Here is a 10,702-nt window from a genome sequence, read left to right as displayed (position 1 = left end):
GCTGGATGGGCCCCTGGCCAAGGCCAAGGTCACGGCGCGTCTCTGGTTGAGGTTCCTTTATGGCAAGCCACTCCAGTACTCTTGCCTAGAAAATCCCATGGATGGGGGAGCCTGGTAGGCTGCAGTCCGTGGGGTCGCTAAGGGTCGGACACGACTGAGCGACTTCACTTTCACACATTGGAGAAGGAAATGGCAACCCACTCCAGTGTTCTTGCCTGGAGAATCCCAGGGACGGGGGAGCCTGGTGGGCTTCCGTCTGTGGGGTCACACAGAGTCGGACACGACTCAAGTGACTTAGCAGCAGCCGCAGCAGGCAGCCGCTGGCTCGGCCCAACGCCGGCTGCCTTCCTCTCCCCTCCCAGCTCGCGCCGGGGGGTGGGCGATGGCAGAGACGACCCTCGAGAAACAATCCATCTGCTTGCCTTAGTGGGGCTTCCAGCCTGCTCCCTTTCGGGATGCGGGCTTATCCCGAAGGGCTGAGTTCGGGGGTGGGGGAGTCGAGGTGAAGTGCATTCTCCGAGTCCAAAGCGACTCCCCGAGACCAGCGCCCAGAAGCAGCGCCAGCGCTGCCTGGTGGACGTCTCTGCCTTTTCGGCCCTGGCTAGTACCAACCCATTTTATGGCGAGCAAAACTGTGGCTCCTTTAGTCTCTCTCTCTCTTTGCCAAGAGCTAAGGAATGGGGAACAAGCCTCCTAGGAGAGGATGGGACTCCTGGAAGGCAAAGTGTTTGCCTGGTTGGGGCCTTGGGCCTTGAGCCATCCCAGGCTCACACAAAGTGACCTTTGGGGAAAGCAGAGGGTGACTAGAGAGGAGATGACGCGCGTGTCCCAGACTGTGACCGAGGACCTCAGGCCAGGACACACTCCAAGCATTGCCACCTGGAGCCAAAAACATTTTGGGGATGAAGTGGATCTGGTCCATGCAGGCAGAGTCCTGGCGCCCCTTCTGCGCCCAGTGTAGTGCCCCTTGGGCTTGGCTGCTGTCAGCCTATGTCCCTCTCTCCTTGGAAAGATGCAGCAGAGGAAGAGAGGCTTCTGGTTTTCTGACTTCCAGAACACAGCCCCCAGTCTCTTCAGCCCTGCAAGTGAACTCTTCAGTTTGTATTGAGCGGACTGCTCCCCACCGACTACCCCCGACACACACACACACTCTTTCCCTCCCCTCCCGTCCGCCCCCCTCCCCCGAACTTTACCTTCTCTATTAATTGGCAGGGCGGGGTGAGGAGGGAGATTTTACACTTTATTTCATATTGTTCATCGAGAAAATAGGGATTTTTAAAAAGGTAAATACCTTTCAGCGGCCTGGTTTTTCTACTCATTTGCAACCTTTCTTCTCAAACTAGACCTTGCTACTTCCTGAAGTCAAAACAGAGCAGCAGCATTCTCACTTGGGGCATGGGAAGGAAGGACAGAAGTCGATACCCACGGGTCAGGAAGGTGGTTTTGACAGGGGGCTGGGCCTGTGTACTGGCCCAAAGGCGAGGAAGCCGTTTCAGTTCGGGTCCAGAGCTCCCGGCCCCACACTTTGATCAGCAGAAGAGCCTCTGAAGGCTGTGGTCTGGACCACGCCTCTTCCCCCAGCTTCCGTCCATCACCTGGGGCGTTGTCCGAACGTGTGCGTTCTGGAACCCTTTTGCTCAAAAGCAGCTCCGGGGATGTCGTTATCTGAGTTCAGATGGGCGAGTCCGGTGCATTAGGAAACATTCCTTTTGCTTGGATATTAGGAGTGCGTTTGACTATCAGTCTCTCCACATCCAACCGAATCCCTTGGATTTTTCGTTTTAAGAAACTTTCTATGGAGGCGACAAGAGAATGAGAGGCTTGTGTCCAATCTTCAAGGGCACTAAGATCCTGGCCTTGACGAAGGGGTGCTGGCCATTTCCTTTATATTTTATTTACGGAGAAGCAATGATCGGTGTCGAGAAAGGATCCGTCCCCACGTCGCGTCTCCCCACTCGGCCTGCTTTCGCGGCGTGACGGTGACGAGACACGGCCTCACGGAGCGCGCGAGCTCGGGACCTGGGCGTGCATCCCTCTCCTGTCGGCCGCTCCATTTGCGTCAATGGAAAGTGAAGCCTCATACCTCGCGAGTCCTGGAGGCTTGCAGCGACTGTGCGGCGCAGTGTGAGGCCCTGACTGCTCGAGATTCCGGGATTATTTCAGTTACCCAGACACTCAGCCGCAACCTAACATTTTTCTCCTGTTTCTCCGAGCCCGGAGCGTGGAGGTGCCCAGGTTTTTCTAGAGGCCGCCCCTGGGGCCGTTTCCCTTCCGGGGATTTCTGCCTTCCGGCCTCTCAGGCGGCTTAGCTAGTTCCTACTGACAAAAACTCAGCAAGGGGGAAGAAAGGTCGGCGCCGAGCTCCCCTCTGGAACCGAAGGCTCCAAACTCCAGGCCTCCTCTTTATTCCCCTGCATGGGCTGTGCGCGGGACCGCAGGGCCCACGCGCGCACGCACAAGAGGCTCTTCAGATCTTATGGTGCCAAACCACACACACACACACATACCCACAGTCGTAGTTTATTATTCGACCCTGAGCTCCCGCTCTCCGGGATCGCGGGTGTGGAGCGGCCCCTCCGGGGAACGCGGAGCCGCCGATGCTCCGCCCGGGCGCGCATAGAGCTCGAAGGCCCTCCGGCCGGGCTGCGAGAGGGGGACCGCTCCGCCATCTTCAGCCAGCGCCGGGGTCCGGGAGATTGCCGGAGAAGAAACAGTCTCTCCCGGTGTTCCAGGGAAACTGCAACCCTTAACTCCCACCCTCCTCCTCCTCGGCTACTTTTCCTCTCCTCTCCTTCTCAAGTGGCTCTCATTGTAACGCCAGGGTTGGTTTGTTTCCTCATTTCCAGGTCTAAGAAGTTACAGAATCTGGCAACATGGAAATTTTTTCAGTAATCTCTTTTTCAAAACGAAAGAAAAGATATAAAAAGCCAGAGACCCATTCTCCCAGCAGCATTGGGGGCACACCCACGTCACCAGATACAGACATCCCATTACAACCACACCGGAGGGCCCCATAAACAAAATAAGCACAATGTCAGTGTTTAGGGAAAGAAACCTAATGAAATGACCTTCAGGCTGTGCACGTCGGCAGGCATCCCCCTGCCCCTCCCACCTTGACCCCTGAGTGTTGAACCTGCCCTTCATGTGCATCCCCGTCATTGAAACGGTTCCACTGAAGCTTCTTGTGCCCATGTTTTCCAAAACTTGGGAGTAGCTGTGAAAGAGAGGAGAGACTGTTTCAATTCCTCTTTCCGAGCCCAGAGGAGTCTCCACCTGGCTCCCTTCCATTTCCTTCCTTGGGTGCCTTTAGGTGTGCTTTGGTTAGGGAAATTAGGAAGGGGAGTGGGGTAGAGGAAAGTTGTTTTCTTTTCTTTCTTTCTTTTTTTTTTTTTTTTAATTCAGAAGGCGCGAGCTGGAGCGGTGAGTGTGTCAATCAGAGGGTTTTGTGCCTGGGGGCTCCTAGCAGTTCTGAGCAGAGGTGTCCCAGGGCGGCCCCACAATGAATATGAATAGGAATCCTTGCTAAATGGGACAGCAAAGCGCACCGCCCTGAATGATGGCACGTCATCCTAACCAGCCCAGGATAGATAGGAGGGTTCCTTTTGTCTCTTTTCTCCGTCGCAGCTCTATAAAAGCCCCTCTTTTTCAGCGTGAGGTTAGTTCAAGCACACACCAAAGAGCTGTCCAGGATACAGCCAAACCAGAAAGAAGGGAGTGGGGAGGGAGAAAGGCGGGGAAAGGCAGTGCCTCAGCTTTTCTTTTCAGGTCTTGCCGCTGAGAAGTGGGTTGCTGGGCTCTGAAGCTTTTTTTTTTTTTTTTAATTCAAGATTTTCTCTAATTTCCCGCCTAAAGCTTCCCCACGGTAGGGCCGCATCCCCTATAATAAAATGAATTCTGATTCAAGCTCTGTCTCCAGCAGAGCTTCATCTCCGGACATGGATGAGATGTATCTGAGGGACCACCACCACCGCCATCGCCACCACCAGGAGAGCCGCCTCAACTCTGTCTCGTCCACGCAGGGCGACATGGTGCAGAAGATGCCCGGGGAAAGCCTCTCGCGGGCCGGCGCCAAGGCCGCGGGCGAGAGCAGCAAGTACAAAATCAAGAAGCAGCTGTCGGAGCAGGACCTCCAGCAGTTGAGACTGAAGATCAACGGACGCGAGCGCAAGCGGATGCACGACCTGAACCTAGCCATGGACGGGCTGCGCGAGGTCATGCCATACGCACACGGGCCCTCGGTGCGCAAACTCTCCAAGATCGCCACTCTCCTACTAGCCAGAAACTACATCCTCATGCTCACCAGCTCCTTGGAGGAGATGAAGAGGTTGGTTGGTGAGATCTACGGGGGCCACCACTCGGCCTTCCACTGCGGGACCGTGGGCCACTCGGCCGGCCACCCAGCGCACGCCGCCAACGCCGTGCACCCGGTGCATCCCATCCTGGGCGGCGCGCTCTCCTCTGGCAACGCCTCGTCCCCTCTGTCCGCTGCCTCGCTGCCCGCCATCGGCACCATCCGGCCTCCCCACTCGCTGCTCAAGGCGCCGTCCACGCCTCCCGCGCTGCAGCTGGGCAGCGGCTTCCAGCACTGGGCCGGGCTGCCCTGCCCCTGCACCATCTGCCAGATGCCACCGCCGCCCCACCTGTCCGCTCTGTCCACCGCCAACATGGCCAGGCTGTCTGCCGAGTCCAAGGACTTGCTCAAGTGAGCAGCGGGCCGGCCCGGCTGCGGAGGTTGAGGGGAGAGCGGGGGGCGGGAGGGGTCGGGTCGAGGTGCCTGGCCCAGAAGGAAGGGGGAGCTGGGCGCGTGGCCCGTGGGACGGTGGGCGGCGGTGGGAGCCCCCAGTGGCCTCCCACACTGCCTGAGAGATCTCAGATCCTACTTGACCCCCGGAGGGACAGAACTAAGACCAAACTGCAATTTCTAGGAGGTAACGAAGGGGGACTCGAATCAGACGTCGTGTGTCTTGCATGCATGCTTCTTTTTTCCATGCCGCGCCACTTTTTCTCACTGCCATAGGCTCTTGTCAAGACTGCATTTGTTGTATAAAGACAGGATCGGTGTAGTTAAACACTTGGCGAAGGGACTTTAGAGTTGGCTCTCTCTGGCTCTGCGTTCTTACCTTGGAAAAGACAACCATCCCTTTTGTGAGAAACAAATGTAAATATTTCCTTGAGATGGGTGCAGTTATGACTGTCTGTCCGCTGGACAGTTGATTTTCTAGAGACAATGTGGGGAGAGAGGAGGGGGGAGAGATAAGAGGGAAAGAGAGAGGGAGAGAGAGGAGAAGAAGAGAGAGAGAAAAAAAATGTATCTCAAGACCCAAGTTTTGAATTTCAACTCCGGTCCAGGGCATGATAACTCTTCTGTGGGTTTTCCTTAAGACGCAGTGTAGGTCGAAAGAATGCATGCACGCTTCTAAATGAATCTCTTCTAAACATGTTGTGCAGGCCATGGTGCCATTTTCCTTGTAACAAGGATTTGTTAGTGAATTCTCCGAAGTACTCCATATATCTGTCTGTGGTTGTAGGAAATGAACAAGGGGGCAGAGTGCAAAGACCCAAACTCACGCACACGCGCTTCTCCCCCACCCCCACCCGCCTTCAACCTTCATTCCCAACTTTCCTGGGCTGTTTCAGGGGCCGGTGATTGCAAGAGCTTGGGCTCCCTCTACTAGCTTGCCCCACCCCACTTGCTCAGTTATTCTGCATGCGGGGTCGCTCTCTCCATCGTCAGCTTTGAAAACTTACCGTGGTTTGGGGAGGGGTGCTGGTTTTATTTTCCTGAACATTTGCTTGAAATATTTTGTTAGGGCTTCAAAGACAAGACCTGTCTTTATTTTTTATATATTCTTGATAACTATGATATATTTATTAATAACCAGTGTTTCTGGATGAGATTTCAAATAAAAAAGAACCTTTAAATCCTGGCTTTGCCTTTGCCTAAAATTTTTGAAGATGGGGGTAGTGGGTAGGGAACACGTGGACCCAGTAAAGTGTAGCTGGAAGTAGGGGAGAGATCTGGGTGGGTGGGCTAACACAAAACTGGTTTTCCTGATCATTTAAAAGTGAAGAGGTCAGACATATTGGTGTCAATTATGACAATTAAATGTCCTTCAAGTGGGGGCCTTGTCCACCTTGGTAGGCTTGTGATATTTCAACTCCTGTTTTTCTGCAATAATCAGACCTTCATGAACTCAGCAATTGAGATTTTTTATTTCAAGTGATCTGGAAATCCAGAGTAACAAGAAATGAGAGGCAGATTGTGACTGTACTGGCTGTGTTGGCAACAGATGAAAATGAAACAGTAAGTTAACTTCTTTTCACTTTAAATTATCCGGGTGACTTTTTTAAAAAATCAAGCAAAATAAAATCCAGTATATGTTTTAAAAATCAAAGAAAAGTAATCTTTAAAAAATAATCAAAATCTCAGCCCCTCACCAGCCTCTTGGTAGTGGATACCTCAGAGGTAAGGAAGGCCCCTCTACTTTCTAAGGTGACCCTGGAGTGAGGCCAGTGACCACCCAAGTCTCAGCATCTCTAGATGTGTAGTGGGAACTTTCTCTTCCTTCCTCCCTTAAAAGATTGCAGATCCCATTCATTGAATACAAATTACTTGGAAATGTTATTGGGGAGGGGCAAGGAGAGAAAGAAAGAAAAGTCTTCTACATAAATAATAGCTAAAATGGGTTATTTTAATCAATTACTTATCTCTCTTGCCACCCCATAACATTTCCAGATAGTTTGTATAAGTAAAAATAATCCAGCAAGAAGGTTTTGTTTACTTGTTTATAGAAGACAGGAAATCAGGTTCTAGGGATGATAACCTGAACAGCATGTACCTCTGTTCCCCATCAAGGATCATAGAAACCTGATTGCAATGTACCACCCCAGAATCTGTCTCAAGCTTGGCTGTAATATCACCTCCCTGTTGGCTGAGACCTAAGTTCTGCTTCAGGAGGGGGAAGCAGGTGTTTTTACTCCATAGAGCTGTCTCTCTCCAGGATCCAGCATAGACATCCCATCTAGGAAGCATCTGCCCCTTCCTTCCTGGGTCCCCACTGCCCCTCCCTGGGAGGACACCTCTGTGGGTCCTGGGTCTATTTAACTCATTCTCCTCCATCTCTTTTTACCCCCAGCTCCCCCACTGCCAGGGAGAAAGATCTAAGTGAGGTCTACAGTGGACGGTGCTTATTTCCTCTGGTTTTAGGCAGATAAATGGGGGAATAATCGTCTGTTTCCCAAGGGTGATTCATTTCTCTGGGTGAGGAAAGAGCTTTTGAGGATTTATTTGAAACCAACACAAGGCAGCCCCCCAGCCTTTCCCTGTGAGTTTATTATTTAGAAAAGAGAGAGGAGGGAGAAGTTTCATCAATCAGGAAAACGACTTTCCCTGAGTCACTGGCTTCTTTTGAGTCCTGTTTTCAAAGGCATGAGTCTGGGAAAAGACAAGAGGCCTGATCACCAGCTTAGTGGTAGGCTTCATTCCTTCTTTAGAATTGGGCGCTGAGGAGAAGAGACACTGTTTCTAGTGTTGAGGAGATCCCCTGGACTGATCTGTCTCTTTTCTGGGTCACACAAACTCCTCAGACCTAGAGACTAGGAGAAAGTATTTGTTTAAGAAAAGGATGGGAGAAAGACAAAGTGGGAGTCAGATAAATCTGGAGTTTCTAGATTTATGGAGGATGGAGCAGCCCCTCCATCCTGCCCGACTTGCCTCCACTGGGAAGGGACTTAGCCAGGTGCAGGCTGGTTTGCTTGGAGGAGTGTCTTTGCAGATGATTCTAACTGGCATTTTCCGTTAAGTTCTCTGTTTACCGCATGCTAGAAAGAAGAGTACATGGCCGCAAAAATAAGAATGAATTCTTGGCCTGATTTTCTTTTCACTGCAATTTGTCATCTTCTCAAAAGTTCTTAAGTTTAAGCAGCTTTGAAATCAGTCTAGAAGCACAAGGATCCCTTCATGCCACAGAAAATGTTGCTTTACATTTAAAAGGATGATGAAAACCTAGTGGGCTAAGGTATTTGGAGAAACCAGGGCTAGAATCCTCTGGATGCCTTTTAAGCTAGTGACCCGTCTTTAAGGCAAGGAGAAAGTCACACTTGAAAAAGGAAAATCGGCAGGCAGTTGGCAGGATCTGTTAAACCTTTGTTGCTAAAGACCCTCTTTACCTTCCCCGGGGTTCTGGAGCCGGGGTTCTACAACCCTCAAAAAGAGCGGGGAGAAGAAACTGGAGTTGGTAGGCGAAGTCCAAAGTTCCCTTACTCATCCAGGCGGAGGCCTTGTGTTGCCTCAAGCTTTTCCAAGCTCCTGGGTCGAGCAGTTACACCACCTCCTCTGGTACCCTTTGCAGAAATTGCAAAAGCTCCTTTCCCCAGGGAGGACGATGGATACTCTGAGCACCTCGCTCAGCTAACAAGATTTAACTGCTCTTTTCTCCTTTCTAGAGACTTCGGGCCCCTGTCTCCGCGTCCTGTCCCGCCACGGGTGTTCAAGATGGGTTCTCAAGCCTACGCGCCCAGACGGCTACGCCCCCGGCCCGCCCCAAAGATGCTCCCCCAGCCGCTCTGCGCCTTTGGGGACATGGCCAGGCCTTGAGGCTGGGGCTCCGCGGGGCCTCCGTGATCAAGGAACCGAGTCCCCAGAGACTGGCCGGTCCAGGCTCCTAGGACTCAGGAAGCTAGGCAAGAGGAGGTGCCACAGCTGAAGGGCGTTGGCAGTGACTTTGGAAAGAAAGGGGGTAGGGAAGAGGTCGCGGCGCGGGTGGGAGGGGGGCACCTGCATCTTCCGCCCGCCTCTAGACAAACTTGTTTTCCTCTCCAACCCCTTCAGAGTCTCAGAGCCTCCCGTGTACCCATTTCCTTATAAATAGCCGGGAGGAGGCAAACCCCGAAGGTTCGGCTCTGCACTCTCTTTTTAGTTGTGTCCGTTTCATTGAAATCTTCCCTTCGAGGGGCCGGAGAAGGAGGGCTTCGGGGAACTAAGAGAGGAAGAACAGGACTGTCGCGGGGATGCGCGATCGCCGAGGCCCCCTAGGAGTCCCGGGACCTAATCCTCCCAGACCACCACCCCACCCCCTCCCGATTTTGCCGCCAGCCTGCTGGGTGGGCAGCTCCTCCCTCCGCCCTCTGCACCCGGCGGCTGGGAGCGTGGACCCAGGCGCGGGTCTGGACCCCGCGCCACAGAAACGGGCCCCGCACCTCGCCTCTGTCCCTGGGGTCTAACGCGGAGCGGGTTGGTGCGGAGCCGGGGGTCCTGGGGGGCGGGGCTGCGTCCTCTGGGAAACCTCGGTCTCCGCTACCCGACCCCCGACTCCTCTCCTCCAGCTGCGGAGGCCCAGCGAGGCCGGGCGCAGAAGACAAAAGAAAGATGCGCGGGAGAGGGACGTCGTGGAGCAAGGCGCCAGACTGCGCGGACACTTGCAAAGGGCCTCGAAATACCAAAGCGCTTATGGAAAGTGAGTGGAAGAAAATGCAACAGTCACAATCCCAACCGAAGCCGAGCTTTTTCATCTCTGTCCCTCTTGGCGCGCGGACACTGGGTCAACTTTGTTCAGGAGATCCGGTCCGAGGCGGCCAGGGCGGCCCGGGCGGCATCCCTCCCCGAGGCCGAATCTGGCCCTGGCGCGGAGACGTACCTTCTAACCCAACCCTGGCCACGTCGCAGGCTCCAAAGTGAACACAGTACCCTGCAGCCCGCACTCGAGACCGGAAGTTCAGCACTCCCCCGGGAATTCGACACGTCCTGGGGGAACGGGGATCCGGATCTGCCGGGGTCTAGGGCGCGGAGAGGGAGGTGTGCGCAGACCTGAGCGCTCAACTGGCTGGGGCGGGGGCGGGGGTGGTAGGGGCCGGCTGGATTTTGCTGCGGTGTCCTGGGGTTCGGATGAAAGCCGAGTGGTTGGGTGTCTCCTGCCAGAGAAAGGCAGGGAGGGAAGCGATAGCAGTGAAGGGTCTGGGAAGCAACTTGGAATACCTGCCCCCGAAAGTTTTAGGGTTCTGTATGGCAAGGACTTGATCAGCGCCAGTCTTTCCCTATGGTCTTCAACCGATACTTCGGAGAGTGCGGAAGCCTGGGACTGATTGTGGGGGCGCCACAGTTTACGTGTAAGATGCAGGCTGTCAATCATTCATCCCCCCTGGGCCTAGGATGCCACACCCCCACCCCCACCCCACCCCCCGCCCCTGCGTGCTGCTGAGCTCGATGGCCGAGAACACATCTCTGCCACAGGTAGGATTCTTAACACCACTGGAGAAAACAGGTTGAAGCAACTATACTCGATGAAGACTCTCTTCTCCCGGTTACTTAACTGCCTCTCCCTCCCTTCTACTCTGGTGAAGGGACAAGGGAATTCACAAGATTCGTTGCAAGCCTTAACGTTACTTCCTTTGGTATTTCTTTTAATCTTCCTTCACTTCAACAATCAACATTTTCTGAGTGCTTTCGTTGTGCCATGCACTGTTAGGGTCGCGGGAGAGAAAAATGAACAAAACAGCTAGAGAAGTAGGACATTCAAATGCATAAGAAATGGCCCCTGCCCTCGGGGTCCTCAGACCCTAGTGGGAAAACATGGCATCTGAGTCCCAAGGTAAAACCTCCACTGGCCGCACAAAACACTGAGTGCTGCAAGTCTGCTTTCCAGAGGCTTTTTCAGATGCTGGAAAACTCACTGTCCTGATAGGGAACAGGAGCAGATGCCTTTGA

The 10,702-nt window shown here is 53.6% G+C and overlaps 1 protein-coding gene across 1 annotated transcript; it reads left to right on the top strand.

The window, feature by feature from the left end:
* The first annotated feature begins 3,887 nt into the window (after positions 1-3,887).
* OLIG3 (oligodendrocyte transcription factor 3) lies at positions 3,888-4,706 on the top strand. The gene has a single exon (XM_055433712.2). It carries the CDS (start codon positions 3,888-3,890, stop codon positions 4,704-4,706), a length of 819 nt encoding a protein of 272 aa, XP_055289687.1.
* The last annotated feature ends 5,996 nt before the right edge of the window (positions 4,707-10,702 follow it).

This window comes from Moschus berezovskii, chromosome 10, assembly GCF_049115385.1.
Source record: "Moschus berezovskii isolate FMDL1 chromosome 10, NW_MosBer_1.0, whole genome shotgun sequence".
In the NCBI taxonomy this organism is placed as follows: domain Eukaryota; kingdom Metazoa; phylum Chordata; class Mammalia; order Artiodactyla; family Moschidae; genus Moschus; species Moschus berezovskii.
The sequence above is the reverse complement of the archived record's forward strand: the minus strand, read 5'-3'. Positions and strand labels throughout refer to the sequence as shown.

Bases quoted from the DNA above. Each gene is read 5' to 3' on its own strand.
- OLIG3 (XM_055433712.2), top strand. From the start codon at position 3,888: ATGAATTCTGATTCAAGCTCTGTCTCCAGCAGAGCTTCATCTCCGGAC.